The sequence below is a fragment of the Odontomachus brunneus genome, unplaced genomic scaffold (assembly GCF_010583005.1).
Source record: "Odontomachus brunneus isolate Ranch 3 - 2012 unplaced genomic scaffold, Obru_v1 Obru_scaffold_097, whole genome shotgun sequence".
Lineage (NCBI taxonomy): Eukaryota > Metazoa > Arthropoda > Insecta > Hymenoptera > Formicidae > Odontomachus > Odontomachus brunneus.
The window spans coordinates 679,906-697,377 of record NW_022639547.1 but is presented as its reverse complement, the minus strand read 5'-3'; the positions used below and the strand labels follow the sequence as shown (position 1 = coordinate 697,377).

At 39.5% G+C, this 17,472-nt stretch overlaps 4 protein-coding genes and 1 long non-coding RNA gene across 11 annotated transcripts in view; 3 read left to right on the top strand and 2 right to left on the bottom strand.

The window, feature by feature from the left end:
* The window catches only part of LOC116848604 (calcyphosin-like protein), a 10,409-nt gene extending 1,432 nt beyond the window's left edge, over positions 1 to 8,977 (bottom strand). Inside the window, exons 1-6 of one of the 5 annotated variants that reach the window (XM_032824873.1) lie at positions 8,827 to 8,977; positions 8,406 to 8,628; positions 8,110 to 8,322; positions 1,568 to 1,724; positions 1,138 to 1,315; positions 718 to 924 (exon numbers count right to left, since the gene is read on the bottom strand). In XM_032824873.1, the coding sequence (XP_032680764.1) occupies positions 718 to 924; positions 1,138 to 1,315; positions 1,568 to 1,724; positions 8,110 to 8,236 (669 nt within the window). In that variant the 5' untranslated portion in view covers positions 8,237 to 8,322; positions 8,406 to 8,628; positions 8,827 to 8,977. Of the gene's footprint in view, positions 1 to 717; positions 925 to 1,137; positions 1,316 to 1,567; positions 1,725 to 1,814; positions 1,879 to 2,423; positions 2,479 to 4,160; positions 4,491 to 6,638; positions 6,679 to 8,109; positions 8,323 to 8,405; positions 8,629 to 8,826 lie in introns of those variants that run through there. The other 4 variants (XM_032824877.1, XM_032824878.1, XM_032824876.1 and 1 more) reach the window with 4 other exon arrangements.
* LOC116848605 lies at positions 2,575 to 9,276 on the top strand. The gene is made up of 2 exons (XM_032824879.1): positions 2,575 to 2,632; positions 8,893 to 9,276. The coding sequence occupies exons 1-2, from the start codon at positions 2,616 to 2,618 to the stop codon at positions 9,239 to 9,241; spliced, it is 366 nt and encodes a 121-aa protein (XP_032680770.1). The 5' UTR covers positions 2,575 to 2,615; the 3' UTR covers positions 9,242 to 9,276.
* Positions 9,162 to 12,853, top strand: LOC116848603 (endoplasmin). The gene is made up of 4 exons (XM_032824872.1): positions 9,162 to 9,332; positions 9,429 to 9,512; positions 9,821 to 10,427; positions 10,658 to 12,853. The coding sequence occupies exons 1-4, from the start codon at positions 9,287 to 9,289 to the stop codon at positions 12,294 to 12,296; spliced, it is 2,376 nt and encodes a 791-aa protein (XP_032680763.1). The 5' UTR covers positions 9,162 to 9,286; the 3' UTR covers positions 12,297 to 12,853.
* Positions 12,854 to 14,855: 2,002 nt separating this feature from the next.
* LOC116848574 lies at positions 14,856 to 16,543 on the bottom strand. 2 transcript variants are annotated; one of them, XR_004378983.1, is made up of 3 exons: positions 16,412 to 16,543; positions 15,452 to 15,526; positions 14,856 to 15,016 (listed from the first exon to the last, which is right to left on the bottom strand). It is a non-coding gene; the product is annotated as an uncharacterized LOC116848574 (long non-coding RNA). The 2 variants fall into 2 exon arrangements; XR_004378984.1 differs by lacking the exon at positions 16,412 to 16,543 and adding an exon at positions 15,812 to 15,976.
* The window catches only part of LOC116848573 (constitutive coactivator of PPAR-gamma-like protein 1 homolog), a 17,545-nt gene continuing 16,211 nt past the window's right edge, over positions 16,139 to 17,472 (top strand). The window contains exon 1 of one of the 2 annotated variants that reach the window (XM_032824823.1): positions 16,139 to 16,304. The gene's annotated coding sequence lies outside the window, so the exon portion shown is untranslated. Of the gene's footprint in view, positions 16,305 to 16,603; positions 16,751 to 17,472 lie in introns of those variants that run through there. The other variant, XM_032824824.1, reaches the window with a different exon arrangement.

The window sequence follows — 17,472 nt, the reverse complement described above, 5'->3', positions numbered from 1 at the left end:
ATATATATATATATATATATATATATATATATATATATATGAAGCTAAAATATATATTCAATAATGATTTTTATTATACAGCAAACTAGGTCGAATATCTATAATATTTCCGTACAGAAAACACGGAGAATTCTCGTAAGTTCAACAGATTTGTCGAGAACAGGTTTATGGAAGAAGTCCAAAAATGGATCGGTGATTTCATTGGAATAAAAGATGAGTCATTTCACAGATTCAGATAATTATCTGCGGAAACTTATGGATAATGATGAAAAATACTTCGATAAAACATGACATGTGCGTAATCATATTCTGTTTTTATCAACAAAAAAATATATAGCTGGAAATCCGACGAATTTTTACAAGTCTCTAATTATATTACGCGTTAAGGCTATTCCATCGATTAATGTATGATAGCTTAACAAGTGAAGCGCTTTTTGAAGATTAAGAGATTACAGTGAATTCTTATTCTACTTCAATAATCGCCAGAACAAACGTTAGGAAAATTTATCGCATCTTATTCGCGAATGGCGATCGATTCGACACAGAACCGCTGACCATAATCGATTTGCATATTGGTAATGCAATTCAGCGCAGATACGGACTAATAAACTCGATCAGAATACATTCGATGAAGCTCGTCGGCAAGACTCCACAGTTCTCTAGCAATTCAATTCAACGACGAGTTAATATGAGAAATGCGACTGAGGAGGCACTTACGATGCCATCCGCGATGCCTTGCTCGAAGTTGGACAAGAACTTGTTCAAGATGCTCTCCTCGCTCTCCTCACCGCTGATGTAACGCGGGTGACACTTGACGTTGTAGACGCCCTTCAGGTCGTCGATCGTGATCCGCCCGTCGCCGGTCTTGTCCAATTTCTGGAACGCTTGCTCGACCACATTTTTGCGGCTCTGAGACATCTGTGGCTGAAGAATGGAAAACATTCAAAATATGATATTTACTATCAAGTTTTGCTGCAATTGAAAGTCTAAGAAATGGATCAGTTTTTTCGTTGAATACGCAAAATAGCGCTTCAGTAAAACTTCCATTAAATTGCATCAAGTGAAACAAGTGGTGGTACAATCCATTTTGCGTAAAATGTAGCTCATGAAATCGCAAACCAATGGAGAGATGCTCACTCTTATGCCAACGATGAACTCGTCAACGCTGATGTTACCGTCTTCATCGGTGTCAAATTTCTGAAAGACATCGTTGATGTCGTCCTCGGACATTTCCAGGCCGGTCTCCTCCAGACCCTTCGTGAACTCCTCGAGATTCAGCTTCTTGTTGCCATCGTCGTCCATACGACGGAACGCCCTGTGGAATTCATTATCATTGCGACGTCAGACTCGAGATCTCGGTTACGTGCCGAGAAAGGTCAAGGACGGACGTTTCAACTGACTCATCGTGCGTGAGCTCGAAGAAAAGGAAAACCGTACCGTCACCGTACACGCTAGTGACATCGAATCTTATCCGTGAATAATGCACGTCAACATTTTGAAGCAATCCTTTAGCTTCAACTTTTTCATTGGTGTATAAATAGAAGATGCTTGCCGTGAAGAGACTTACCTACCCAGCCCAAGAATGCCATTGGCACCTCTAGCCAGGCAAAGCAGACGTAGTTTCTCCATGCAGTCCGTAGTGTTGTGTACAGCCCGTTGGGCCTTGTTGATCATCTCAATCTCCTGCCTCGTGGTGGCACTCTGAGGTCTCAAGCTGAACATTGCTGAAACGAAAACGTCATCAGTTCACGTGACGGATATGAGTCAGATGCGGCGACAGGTGGAGGGAGAAAAAGAGATCTGAAACACCTTACGTCTGCTCTCTAAAACTAGACGTTTAAGATAACGCGATGCCGGCAGCATCTCATCTGACAGTTGCTAATGAAGATGCAGTGGAGAAAGAAAAACAAGCCGATAAGGGTGATGTCGGTTCTCGGAAAAAATGGAAAACACGAAGAAAATAGTCGCTTCCGCGACGTACGATTCGGATAACATTTCTCGAGATTAGTTTATCGCGTGATCGCGATACGCAAGACCTAACGTGACGTTATTCTTTTTCACATGGACAACTTTTTTTTTTATTGTCATCGCGCGCGCACAAAGGCATATCCGCAAAATGGGTCATTGATTAGTCGCGTCCGAGGCCAACTAGTTACTAGCTCGCTAGCAAATGCTACATTGAACCACCAACGTTCACGTGCCCTGCCTTCGTGGACCACGTGTTCAATAATACGTGTCCATTAACTGCCTTTAATTATTCCACGACACATGTTTCCCAGACATCGTCACTACGGCGGCCGAAAATCGCGTCATGCATTCTAAAAGTCACACAAAAGCCTCATTGTTCAACAATTGCTAGACACTTCTTTGCTTTTTTTACTATAGGATACTGAAATCGAGTTTAGTAGGTCGAGCAAAAAAACCTGAAATAAAATGTATCCAATAAACTGTCCCAGACAACATAATGTTTAAAATCGGGACATAAGACGCCTTAAAGATAATCTTTAAGACGCCTTAAAGACATTTATACGTAAATCGTCTGAAAGACATCTTAAAGATGGTCTTTAAGATGTCCTGATTTTAGACATTATGTTGTCTGAGTATACCAAAAAAGTATGCAACGTGATGAAAGGTAAGCATTCTGTTATTTATATATACCGAAGATTTCGACAATTATATTTCGTAAAGTCATAAAAGAAATTGTTTACTGCGTGTGCTAGCTTGTTGAAAGAAGAAACTGTTTATTTAACGCTATCAATGTCATATGTATGTATGTGTGTGATGGCAAACAATTTTTTTTTAAATCCACGTTTGGTCAAATTGAGTCTGCACAAAACATTGTGCATATTTGCGCAAGAAATAAACTTATTCTTTGCAGAAATTATCTTAACATGGCTTTAAACATATTCTAAAACGAAGAGAAAAATATTCTAACGCCCAAAAAAACTCTAATTACAAGATACTATTTTCTGTAAATCTATTGGAAATTATTTTAACTTTTTTCCTTTTGAATCAGGAGATATATATATATATTTTTTGGAGTCACGTAAACATTTACTTGAAGCGGAATATCCTCTTATTAGGAAGAATGTCTATTGTGCGAAGAGCACAAGACTTGTACTGTAGATGAGAAACGAAATTCCTCCAAATCTAAAAATATTATGTTTAAAATATCTTTGTTTTAAAAGAATTCTCTTAAATTCATGTCTAAGAAGATGTCTGTTAAATTATAGATTATATGTATATATCTGATGAGATTGTATATATTTGAATATAAAAAGAAACTAAAATATTCGGTGAGAGATGCGCGAAATATAAAATATGTTCCTAATAGTGAACATGTTAAATGTTCGCGTAAATACATGTGCGAAATGGCTTTGGCGCCGTCAGAATTCGAGGAAATCGCAACTATCCTTGAATTGTTTGAACATTGAGACGAGAGCTATCAGCTATAAGTGAGATATTAAATATATTCTTCCATGACACAGTGTACATAGCCGCAAAGTACAAGGACCTGGTATCGACTTCGCCTCAGATCCGAGCCGCGGGAGAATGTTGTTTTGTCGGTGTAACCGGAACATCGACAGGATATTAAATATTGGCGCATACGTCCGGCGTTACGAATATTCCAAGAAAATAGTCGGCGCGCGTCGTACGTTCCGGGTGGACGGACGTACGGACGGACGGACGGACGGACGGACGGACGGAAACTAGAACGGGGCGCGGCACATTTTATTACGCGTTTTGAGAGCGGGTCCCCCGACGGGTCCCCGGTCACGCGATTACAAATATTTAACAATGCATGCGGCATGTCGAGTATCTTCCCATAGAGCGCCAACACAAGTCCAACTGCCATAACACGTACTTCAGTCACGAATAGTTCGTTATTTAAATGTCAGAAGAGAGGAGCTTGATTTCCCTTATAGAAATATCATACTAAGAATCATTGATAATTACTTATTTTCAGTATTAAAAATACTGGATAATAAGTAATTATCAATGATTCTTACTATGATATTTCTATAAGGGTTATCCATCAATTCTGTCAGTCGGGAAGAACGAGGGCAGGGTTTCGCTCTTCCAGCACAAAACTCGCGCGATTCCCGGAACGAAAGAGGAAGGTGGTTGTCGGTTAACGTCCGGAGCGCGGTACCACTCACCTCGGTTCGCGCAGCTTCCGGCCAACGGTAAGGAGGAGGACGCGGCGGAGGTCGCGCAACAGGACCAGCGCGGAGGACAAGAGAGAAAGATAGAAAGAGAGCGGCGGCCACTCGGAGGAGCGTCGCAGGTGGAGGAACCCTCTCGCGGCTTGGCTTTCTTCTCTTCGGGGTCCTCTCTTCAGCGGGACAGCGGCGCGGCGTATTTTTCAGGAGGAGGATCGGCAAGCGAATGGCGGTCCTTCGGCATGGCACAGACCTCTCGGACGATCCTATAGCGCGACGACACACATCGCGTACGTACACACACCCCCGGCGAGAGCGTGCCGTGTGACGCGCGACGTGAGGGAAGAGCAACCTATACATTACGCCGATGGTCCCGGCGACACGTCTCCATAACGACCGGCGTGTCACAACACGCGCATCGCTCCGCGAACCATCGTCGATCGCACGATCGACCGATCCATCGATCGTTCATCGGTACCGATCGTCGTCGTCTTCGTCGTCGTTGAATGGTAGCCGTTGAGTGACCAGAGAATCGGAGAACCTCGTTGTCGCGTTCGCCGACGATGATGACGGAAGCCCGGGAGGGTGGTTGCACGCAAGACTGTCGACTCGGAGGGGAGTCGCCGCTGTTTCATGGAAAAGTCATGGGCTCGCATGAATTAGCATTATTCGAGACCTTTCTCACGCGAGATAGTCAGATTTGAGTCACCCAAAAAATATGTAATCTCATTTTTAGCTGAGGGGTTCTCTTGTATGTGACTTTAAGGGGATTCTTTTGAGACCAAGAGGAAGATATTCTGAGCATAATATTTCGTGTTTGGTCTACAATATAAGTCTTGTTCTTAAAAGAAATTTCTTCTAGTAAGAAACTCTGCTTCAAGTAAGCCCTCTTGATTCAAAAGGAACGAAGTTAAAATAATCTTAGTAACTACTAACATTACATTCACATCACTGTTATAACTTATCACTCAACAACACTAACGCATAACACTCGCATTATATTGCATTTACATTGTCGAGTAGGGAATTATAACATTGATGTCATGTTACTGATAGCGTTTATTAAGGTATCTAGAAGATCTAGTAGATCAATAGTTCTCTTCATTAGAAAAGGAATATTGTTACGGTAAAATTTCTTGCTTAAAATATGAGATTGCAAGAAATAGCGCCTTGTAACTAAAATTCCATTTAATACTGGATGCCAGAATATTTTGCTTTTGATTTCAAAAGAATTCTCCCGAGGCTATAAATAAGAGGATCCCACTAAAAATAAAATCACACATATATATATATATATATTTTTTTTTAGGTGATTCAGAGTTAAATTCGAAATTGCCAGTTAAATCGTTAGATATGTACGAGATTATACTTTTAATCACGAGTCAACTAAACTTTAAGTTTAAATCTGAATATCTCATTTGAAACAAGTTTCAAGTAACTTAAATAACTGCTAATATCGGCCATAAAGTTACAAGGAGAATTAAAATTAGAATTTTATCAAAGATCTTTTTACGCAATTAACATGCCAATTAAAGACCACACTGTTTTCTGCGAATATAAATAACTTAAATAAATATAGAGAGAAGGAAGAGATGCTTTACACGCGTCCACATCGTGTCTTCAGTCTCGCTCTTCGCTCTATTAATATTGTGTCGTAGAGCGTAATGGATCTTCGAAATTGAAGGGAGCGTCGCTTGGCGCTTCATTGCACACCGTACTGCAAATCACGTAATCGCCTTAAACAACACGCGCGATGACAACGAGCCTATGTGGAAGCTTCCTATCGAATCATTCGTACATCCGGTTATTGTTGTCGCAGAGATTCGTCTAAACTACGCGCATTCCTCTTCTCTATTAGACGCGTCTATTGATCTTCGAACCTCAATACGTTGATCTGTATAGCAAATTGACTGACGGAGTACAATCTTTGCGAGAAAAGGAGAGAAGACAGTCTCGGTCAGAATGTCGCAGTTCTATCAACGCTCGATCGTGTGCGAATTTTAATTCGATAAGGAGAAACGTAACACTCCATAACAAAGAAAGTGAATCCTTAAAGTATCTAGAAAAGTCTGAGTTTCCCAAAGTCCAATCTTTCGCGCGAAAAATAGGAAAAATCGCGAGAAGTCAAAGCAAAAATGAACACTCGACTTCCCGAGTTATTGCATACGTGTTATCTGTTATGACGTGTTACGTGTTGTGACTGTTATCATTAGACTACAAACTGACTATTTTCGCCAACGTGTGATCACCTTGACCCCCGTACCGATTGATATCGGTAGCGCCAGGGCAAACGACATTCGCCAGTGGAAAGTCCGCGAACTAGATAAATTATCGTACATATTTGATTAGTTCTACCTGCTAGAGCCGATTGCGCGGTAGAGAGGTGCGCGGACACCGCTGATGCCCACTACAATGTAGTTTACGCGTGTTACCGCGTTCTTGAACCCTAACATTTATCTTTTTTCGCATAATCACCGTGTAGCAACCATGTAACTAGCATCAAAGCGGCGATAACAACAATAAGTTGTATAACAACAGTAAGCGGCGTACAATAAGTTGCGAAACAGTTTAGATCCGACGAAGTTGTGAATTCAGAGCAAACTGACGAAATTAGGAGTCCATTATCCACACAGCAGAAATGTCAATTGTAAACAGCAGAATGCCAAAATATACAGGGTGTCCCAGATCACTTTCACAATCTCTCATGAGGACGGAAAGCGGATTGAGATGAACACAAAAGTCCTATACCATTTTGCGATATTCGCAATAATAGTCGAGATATTAATTAAAAAAGATTGGTGAATGATAATGCGCGATATGGTAGATGAGCTGCAATTGCGCCGTCTACCGTTGTATACTTATACATTAAGTCAAACTGAACAAAAAAGTCCTCTACCATTTTGCAAATGACAACATAGATTTTTAAATATTAATCAAAGAAAATTGTCACATGATTATGTACCATAATGCACAAATTTTCTTTAATTAATATCTAAAAATCTATGTTGTTATTTCCAAAATGGTAGAGGACTTTTTTGTTCAGTTTGACTTAATGTACAAGTATACAACGGCAGACGGCGCAATTGCAGCTCATATACCACATTACGCATGATCATTCACCAATTTTTTTAATTAATATCTTGAGATTTATTGCGAATATCGCAAAAAACGGTATGGGATTTTTGTGTTCATTTCAATCCGCTTTCCATTTCAGTCCATTTGTGTCCATTTGTGTCCATTTCAGTCCTCACAAGAGATTGTGAAGGTGATCTGGAACACCTTGTATATCTTGGACATTTCTGCTGTGTGTACCGACGGACTCAATAACATAATCGACAATAACATAATTGATAATATAATTAAGAACAGTGAATAATAATACGTAATAACAATATACTTATATTTAATTCATAATAATAATAATTACCCTGATGGAAATATTTTACTAAAAATTGAATTCTTTGAATTGGTCCCTTTTCATTAAAATTCATTAAGATTCCTTAAGATTAATTAAAATTTATTAAAATTCATTAAAAATCATTAAAATTTGTAAAATTTATTTTATTACTACATAACAATAAAATAAATTTTATGAATTTTACGAGTTTTAATAGATCTTAATGAATTTTAATAAATTTTAATGAATTTTAATTAATCTTAAAGAATCTTAATGATTTTTAATAAAAAAAGGGTCAACTGAGAGAGATTTTCAGTAAATATTTTAATAAAATATATCCATCAGGGTAATAATATAATTGCTGGGCAAACTCGTCACACAAATAATGTCTCTCAGTCTTTGACGGTTTAATGAGAGCTCTCAACTTTATTGTGTCTGAACTGTTCTGCAACCATTGTATGATGCAGTGCGATCGTTAATAACATATGCTTCTCGACAGTCACGACACGACAGTTGACAGTCGATTGTGCTGATACAAACTATACTTACTCGATATGTTAATAAAACCAGAACAGAATGAGAGACTGTAACATTTTCTATAAGTACATGCAGTATCGTGAATACGCGGAAAAGATGACAAATTGACGTCACTGACGAAGTGATTGATGAAGAACATTGCGTCCCTGGACTTTCAGTTTAATATTAAACGTCATCAAAGGGAATCCGATGGAAATTGAAGATACCGATATTACCGGCTATGAGCTGTAAAGAAGATAATTCGTATTAACTTTTTACCGTGGATTTTTATCGACGGAGCTGCACTCTATACAGCAAAATCTACTTACTAATTCTCACTCCGACCGCAATGTTACTCAGGGCGCTGGAATACAGTGAATTTTTCAGGTGCGTCGAATACCTGATGTTTTCTTGTCGTTGTTGAAATTAATTTTGAAGAAGGTAGAGGCGAGAAAACTATTTATCATGTGACGTTTTTTTTACCATGCTGCAATCTCGCTTGAAAATATATCCTATCATTGCGACACGAAGATTGACAAACTCATTTGGAATCTGTCGTTAAGAAAAAAATCTGTTTTATTGAATAGAACTTCTTATATTGAATAGAATTTCTTTTTTCTCATGTTTATTGCTGTTATCACCAATATTTATATTATCCCATATTTCTCTCATCATCAATTACATATAAATATCGAATATAATATCGAAAGGTATTGCCAGTGCATATGTGATGCGATAAATTATTCGTACCTATTACGGGGCATCCAGTTTAGTCGAGCGTGACTTAACCTCGTCTCGAATTCTATCTTTTTGTAGGGGTGAGCGCGTTTATCTTCATCGGTTATACGTAACCACCGATAATTCGCCCATTCCCGATAGCGACGGCTACCTTTGCACGTCGTGTGGAATTGATACATCCGGCACTGCTGAAGCTTCTAGAACGTGTGAGAACATGTGTGACGCTGGACCAATGGCGCGAGGACATTTGGATGAAATTGCCGCCGGCACGCTCGCTATTGGCGCGCGGCTGCTGCCGTGGTTCGATGCGATTGGCCAACCGGTCCACCGGTGCTTGATATATCCGTCGTTCTCGCGGCAGTTCGGTGACACAAGTTGGACGTTAGAAGTCACTGACGTTGATCGGAGTTGTACGCGGTTCGCTTAGCAACGTGTGTCTTTCCTCGTTAACCGCTCTCAATTCGCGGCGACGATGAAGAACTTTTGCATACTGATTGCGGCGTTATTTATGTTGGCGGGTAAGTGACGGTCGTGCGATTGTAACGAAACCGATTATCTTCGACAAACCGCTAGCTAGATATGATTGTACTCATTTGTGTTTATTTGTCCTTCAGGACTCGTTGCCGCCGACGAAAACGAGGAGAATGTTGGAACCGTGGAGAACGATCTCGGTGCAAGTCGCGAGGCATCCCGAACAGGTTTGTGTCATATGATTTTTAATTTATGAGAAAATTGACTTGCATGAAATGCAATCGCGGGATCTGATGATAACAAATGCATGTGTATGAAAATTATAACAGATGGGAAGAATCTCGATATATTACTACTTTTTGAAGAAAAAAATATATAAAAAAGAATAAAAAACGTCCAATATATTTAAAATATAGAATATATTTTTATCATTTGTGATTGATCAAAAGATCTGACTTCTTTTTTTACCTTTGTACTTTAAAAATTATCTGTGAAAAGAGTCAATAAATTTTCTAATTAACTATATATATTACAGATCATGAAGCAGTACAAAGAGAAGAAGAAGCGATAAAGATAGATGGGTTAAATACTGCTCAGATAAAAGAGCTAAGGGACAAAGCTGAGAAGTTTGCGTTTCAGACCGAAGTCAATCGTATGATGAAGCTTATCATTAATTCCCTTTACCGCAACAAGGAGATTTATCTTAGGGAATTAATCTCAAATGCATCTGATGCTCTGGATAAAATCAGACTGTTGTCTCTTACTGAGAAGAGTGTATTAGATACCAACAGTGAACTAGCTATCAGAATAAAGGCTGACAAAGAGAATAAAGTCTTACATATAATGGATTCTGGTATCGGTATGACTAAGCAAGATTTGGTGAACAATCTTGGAACTATTGCAAAGTCTGGGACAGCAGAGTTCTTGGGAAAAATGCAGGAAGCTACAACTTCTCAAGACATGAACGATATGATTGGTCAATTTGGTGTGGGTTTCTACTCTGCATACTTGGTTGCCAATGTTGTAGTTGTTACCACCAAACACAATGACGACAAGCAATACATATGGGAATCTGATAGCAGCAGTTTCAGCATCGTTGAAGATCCGCGAGGAGACACCTTGAAGAGAGGAACAACTGTCAGGTAAATGGCACAGTGTGATACTAAAATTTCAATCTGAAATGTTTGATTAACTGTAAAATCTCTAAATTTTCTTTAAAAATTATCAACTAAGAGAATTTTAAATTTCTTTAATCTTGTTTTAATTTTTTATTTTATAAAATCTTTAAATTTTCTTAATTTAAATCGTTAAATTTAAGCAAGTATCTCTGAGTTAACATTAAATTAATTCTGATTTGTACTTTGTTTTATAGTTTGCACCTGAAGGATGAAGCACTGGACTTCTTGGAGCCTGACACGATAAAGACTCTGGTAAAGAAATACTCGCAGTTCATCAACTTCCCTATATATATGTGGAACAGCAAGGTCATCCAAGTAGACGCAGACGAGGACGAGGATGATAAGCCCGTAAAGGAAGACGCGGAAAAAGACGTTTCTGAGGACAAGACAGACGATGAAGACGATGCAAAGGTGGAAGAGGACGGAGACGAGAAGAAACCCAAGAAAATCGACAAAACCGTGTGGGATTGGGAATTGTTGAACGACTCCAAGCCGATCTGGACGTTGAAACCAAATGAAGTCGACGATAAGGAATACAATGAGTTTTACAAAACACTTACCAAGGACAACCAGGAGCCGTTGGCGAAGATACATTTCGTTGCCGAGGGTGAAGTTACGTTCAAGTCCGTTCTGTTTATCCCCAAAGTTCAACCGAGCGATAGTTTCAATCGTTACGGCACCAAATCGGACAATATCAAGTTGTACGTAAGGCGAGTCTTCATTACCGACAAGTTCACCGATATGATGCCAAACTATCTATCATTTATTCGTGGTATCGTGGACAGTGATGATCTGCCGCTCAACGTTTCTCGTGAGAATCTTCAGCAACATAAGCTAATTAAGGTAATCAAGAAGAAACTAGTCAGGAAGGTGTTGGACATGATCAAGAAGATCCCCAAAGAGGAATACGAGAAGTTCTGGAAGGAATACAGCACGAACATCAAGCTGGGCTTGATCGACGACGTGCAGAATCGCGCGAGACTGTCCAAGCTTTTGCAATTTAAGTCTTCCACCCAGAAGGAGCTGACCTTCTTGGCGGACTACGTCTCCCGTATGAAGCCCAACCAGCAGCACATTTATTATATCGCTGGCTCGTCGGAGGATGAGGTGAAGAAGTCGCCGTTCGTCGAGCGCCTCGAGAGGAAAGGCTACGAGGTGCTGCAGCTGTCCGAGGCTGCGGACGAGTATGCTATCTCGTCGCTGTCCGAGTTCGAAGGCAAGAAGTTCCAGAACGTCGCGAAGGAGGGATTCACGCTTAACGAAGGTGAGAAGGCGAAGGAGCGAATGGAGCAGTTGAAGACTACATTCGAGCCGCTGATCAAGTGGCTCAACGACAACATGAAGGATCACATCAGCAAGGCACAAGTGTCGGAACGTTTGACCGATTCACCGTGCGCTCTGGTCGCCAGTATGTTCGGCTGGACTGGTAATATGGAGAGACTGGCAATCTCGAACGCGCACCAGAAATCGGACGATCCGCAGAAGTCTTATTATTTGAACCAGAAGAAGACCTTGGAGATCAATCCGCGTCATCCACTCATTAGAGAGCTGTTGCGTCGTGTCGAGCTCGATTCGACCGACAAGGTGGCGAAGGACATCGCTATGATGATGTATCAAACGGCGACGTTGCGATCTGGCTACATGCTCAAGGAGACCGCCACCTTCGCGAACCGCGTGGAGCAGTTGATGAGGAGGACTTTGGGCATCTCTGTGGACGAGGTACCCGAGGAGGAAGAGATGCACGATGAGGAGATGGTTAATAACGACGCGGAGGATAAGGTATCGGATATTGACGCCGAGGATGAAAAAGACGAGGAGCACGATGAATTATAATAATAGCGAGAATATAAGGTGATGATTCCAGAGAGAGAGAGAGAGAGAGAGAGAGAGAGAGAGAGAAAGAGAGACAGACTTCTTATAGAGAGTCGTAGCTATACAATGTATAGTTACATTCAAAGTTTCGTCGGCTGGCTGCAACCTTGATGCTCGCGAGCCCGTGCAACACTTACATGCAAACAGCGCAAGTTTGTTTAAACTTTTTCACTCATGATCATAAACAAACTTTGTTAAATGCAGTTATCGTTAAATCACGTGATGAGAGATGACACGCGTGCTAGAATTTTTTTTTACATTAAAATTAAGCTATTGATCGTGCATACTGTCGAATCATGTTTTTCATCAATATTGAAAGAAGAAAATAAGTCTAGAATTGTGTATATGTTCATTAATTCTTCCATGTTGTTTCTTTTTTTTATGTAAGAGAGCACTGACTGAGCGTTACTGATGTAACGGGAATGTCTGAGGCATGTGTGAATGCATTTGTAAATGAAATATTAAACAATTATATTAAAGTAATATATATATATATATATATACATACGTCTATCTTACTTGTGTGGTATTTATAGTTGAGTGTCTCATCTGTTCTCGAATCCCAAAGTGATCGTATAATTTTTCGAACTAAAAGCAGAGACAAACGCGGCTTGTTTATATATTTGCGGTATGAAAATATAAATATAAAATTTGTACAGAGTGCAAGGAAAGATACGATTACGTAATATATGATTGGGCATAAAACGAAGCACACACGTTTGCATAAAATGCAACAGGATCTGATGTGAAAAACCAATAAAAATATATATAAATATTGCTAAAATTACAATTACATAAATATTTCTATTCGATTATAATTAAATATAATTAAATAATATTAATTAGGAGATAAATATTGCCTAAAATTATAATCGCGGCTATATTGCTTTTGTTAATTCAAAGTGTAATACTTATTTCGACAATTATATACGATATCGAATAAATGTCGACTTCCTCGAAATATATTGGTTTGGAGAGTTCACACGAATGTGAAAATCGATCGCAGTTGCGATCCAAAGTAAAAAAATGCATTATTGCATTCAGTATACAGTCGGCTGATTAAAGGTAGTAATCCTTTTCCTCGGTAAATTTTGTGACTCATCTCGTATCTAATAGGAGAATTTGCTCTTTAGTAATTCTCAGATACGTTTTCCTATCGAATATCTTGAAAGATTCATCGAGGAGAAGTATTGCCATGCTTGGAGTCGATTTTTCCAATATCTCGATATGATACGTCTCTATTATTTCATATTTCAGAAACAATTTGTCTCAATAAGTTGAATAGCGCACAAACTAAGCGCTCAAATCACGGCCGTGATTTTTATCTCGATACAACATTATCCCTTCCACTTTTCGGGAAATTGTCGCTTAACCGAGCGCGCAATCACACGACGAACAGAAGCGTCTCTGTGTGAAAAGTGGAAGGAATAAAATGCCAGTGCGCCCGGACAAGATTTCCCGACTCTTCTTGGGTTAATTGACCCGGGATCGATTAATGACGTTACAAGATTCTATTAGGCCCGATTCCACCAACGTCGATCAAGCTTTAAACCGCGTTTAAACTATTTGAAACAAAAACTTCAATTCAGATTAAGGCCCAATCGATGTTGGTGGAATTAGGTTTTAGCCAATCACAAAGTATATGAAAATGTTCGACCAATGAACTTGGGTTTAATAACCTAGGATCGATTAACTAATCAGAAGGATTAATCAGGATATTATTTTATATTGTGTGCTCTAGAGGAAGATAATTCTGACTATTAGTGCCGATCTACAATAGATGTAGTAAGCTTTAAGCTTTACGAAATTGACCATAGTTGAATTATAGAAGAATAATTAATCGTGATTGATTAATTTCTTACGGCTTACTACATCTATTGTAGATCGGGATTTATCTTTAGCTAAAGAGCTGCATTACTGAATAAGAATGAAACAAGTATATTTTATCTCGCTCTAACTTATTGGTTTATAAATGGCGCCGAACCATAAGAAGTTATTCCTTTCAGCATATTCTCTCAATTAGGGGGCACGAATCAGGACCACTTTCGTTTCACCTCCTTCTCTCTTACTTTATGGACGATATTCAACATGATTGGTCGATTATTATAGCTCTTGCCCATAGGACGCGGCAAACGTTGCCGCGTTGAGCAGGAGGCCTATTATGGTTCTTTGACGAATTTACTCACTTTTCGTATTATCATCTCACGTCATAGGTCGCCCAATTATGAAACTGCTGAGTGAAAATGTGAAATAACTAGGCCATTCCAGTGTAGTAATCTCACATTTTTACGAAAAAGATCTGTCTATAATTCCAATAAATATAACTGTTATATAACATAGAAATAACAAGATTTTGATCGGTATTCATAGTCGAATCTTATTTCAAGATCGTCTTAAGTAATGTCTTAAGATGCGAGAATACGGCTCTGTGATTGGTTCATCTTAAGACTTATTGCATAATGCATAACGCATAAGAAAATTGACCAATCAGAGTCCTTTATTTTCATCGTGGCAATAGAAATGAGAATTCTGATTGATCAATTTTCTTATATTTTGTGCATTATGCCTTTATACAAGAGTGTGCTTCCCGCTTAAGAATACAAGGTGATATCTTCAAGATATCCGTATGATGTATTTGGGACATTCTTGCTGTGTGGGTTTGATTTATGATCTCGCCATATCTAAAAAAATATTAAAAAAATAACATTAAAAATGTATTAATATAGTCATATATATTTTCAATCTTTTATATATTGATTAAACATAGAGTTATTACATACACACACACACACACACACACACATAAATATATACATCTATTTGATATTAACTATATTGGTCCACATGTATAAGTATTTTGCTAACAACATGTATGAACATAATCTAAAACATGATCAGCAAACATTATATTAAAAAAAATGTTATGTATGTTTTGAAGATTAATATTATATATACAATTACATTTTTTCATTGTGATACTTGTGTATCACGTTTTATTAGATTATTTCGATATATTTTGATGACAAATTACGATTTTAATATAAGCTCATATAGTTGATGCCAAATTAATGTTTAATTTAATCTTCTTGTGTATTATTTATTTTACATATACTTACTTTGACATATTTTGCTTAACTGTCACATATAATTGTTGACACAGCCAATATTTCTATTTACTGCTCCTAAACTCACTGAAAAAGGTACACAAGGAAAAGAGATTTGATTGGCTGAATACTGCAGCAGTGAAGTTATATTAAACTGAATATACTCATTTCAGTAACGACGTCGGTATCACATTTTGTATCGATACGGTATCGCTAGCTTGAGTTACAGAATAGCTTTTTCGTTACAACGTCGTTAGCGCAAGCGACGATCGTCGCTACGTAACGATAACGACGTTGTCGTTAGAAAGTTAGAGAACAGCCCTACTGAAGTTGGGACATGTTCCGAAATCTACAAAAAATCGGTGCACAAACCTTTTAGACCACGAGTGTACACCGAGGCATTACTTGGTCTGTTCTTTTCAGCTGCACTGCTGAACTGGTGCTATAAGTTAAAGTGAAAAAACATATATATTGTCATACAAACATATATTATCGCACTTTAACTTATTGCACCAGTTCAGCAGTGCAGATGAAAAGAACAGATAAATTGGTAGCGACAATGGCTGCGTTCAGCAGAGAAAGCTGCTTTGCAACTGTGTAAAATTCGTGAATCTAATTGGAGCATGTTCTTAATTTTGGTTGATCCAAGAGTATGTACCAATCAGATTCACGGATTTTACAACAGTTGCAAAGCAGCTTTCTCTGCTGAACGTAGCCAATAACAACGACTTCCGCCGGCTGGAGCTAGTGGCGACACTCAGGATCCCCTTTCATTTCCGTTTTCAATCCGACGTCATCTACATACTCTGAAAGTCCGTGTGTTTTGTGTTTCATTTGGGGCCACGATGATTATCGCTAATTTAACGTAAGTATCGCGACGCCAGGGGCTTGGGGGGCGCGATTCGGCCGCGTTCGTTCGCCTCGAAATTCACACACGCCCGCGACAGTCAGTTATCCACCGTTGCCACTTACTGTCGTTCTGCATTGTTCCGGCGATATACGCGAAACATGTCGTTGCCACTGCGTTCCTTCGGCGATTGGGGGACCGCACGCGATCGCCTCCTATCAGTCTCCGCAATTTATGCCTGAGAGCGTTGTCCTACTACGTCCACCTTTTCGTTCGAGTTCATCGCACCCAATAGACAGGCCGGTACACGACGGAGAAAGGGAAAGACTGTTGTGCCGGCGCACGGGTTAGGAAATCCACGGGGGGCGTGGAAAGATTCTCCGGTGTGGAAGGTGTCACGGTACCCGACGGCCGGAGGCCGGGTCGACGAGACGACCTCGCAGCGATGTCGTTCGCATCAAAGTGTAAAGATGTCCGACTATTTTGCACGTTGCGACGCTTGCCCGGCGCGACTCTGACGAGCCACAGCGGTCGTCGTGATGCTCTTCCCTTATTGTGACCTTGCCAGCCCGCTACGGAAATTCATTGTCTCGTCCGGTCAGCGGGAGGGCGCGCACTAGAAAGATTTTCGAAACCATCCCCACTTCGAACTTTCCTTTTTTTTTCTCTTTCTCTCTGTCTGTCTGTCTCTCTCTCTGTCTCTGTCTGTCTGTCTGTCTCTCTCTCTGTCTGTCTGTCTCTCTCTCTCTGTCTCTGTCTGTCTCTCTCTCTCTCTCTCTCTCTCTCTCTCTCTCTCTCTCTCTCTCTGTCTCTCTCTCTCTCTCTCTCTCTCTCTCTCTCTCTCTCTCTCTCTCTCTCTCTCTCTCTCTGTCTATTTCTTTTTTATTTATGTATTTGCAAATCGTCGCCGATGAGAATTGTTCTATAGCGGACCGCGACTATGGTGCGCACAATTAACTGATTACACACTAATTGCAGTCAAACGAGCTTATTTCGTTTGTCGGCGCGATATCGGGGTAGCGGTCATGTAAGGTGATAACACCTTCATATAGCATTCGTATCGTCCAGAAACATTTCCGAAACGGCTTACAAACGGTTATAAGATATTACACTTAGAAAACATATGAAACCATATATATACATATATATATATATATATATATATATATATATATATATATATATA

Bases quoted from the DNA above. Each gene is read 5' to 3' on its own strand.
- LOC116848603 (XM_032824872.1), top strand. From the start codon at position 9,287: ATGAAGAACTTTTGCATACTGATTGCGGCGTTATTTATGTTGGCGG. The intron at 9,513-9,820 runs GTTTGTGTCATA...TATATATTACAG, and splicing joins TCGCGAGGCATCCCGAACAG to ATCATGAAGCAGTACAAAGA. The intron at 10,428-10,657 runs GTAAATGGCACA...TTTGTTTTATAG, and splicing joins AAGAGAGGAACAACTGTCAG to TTTGCACCTGAAGGATGAAG.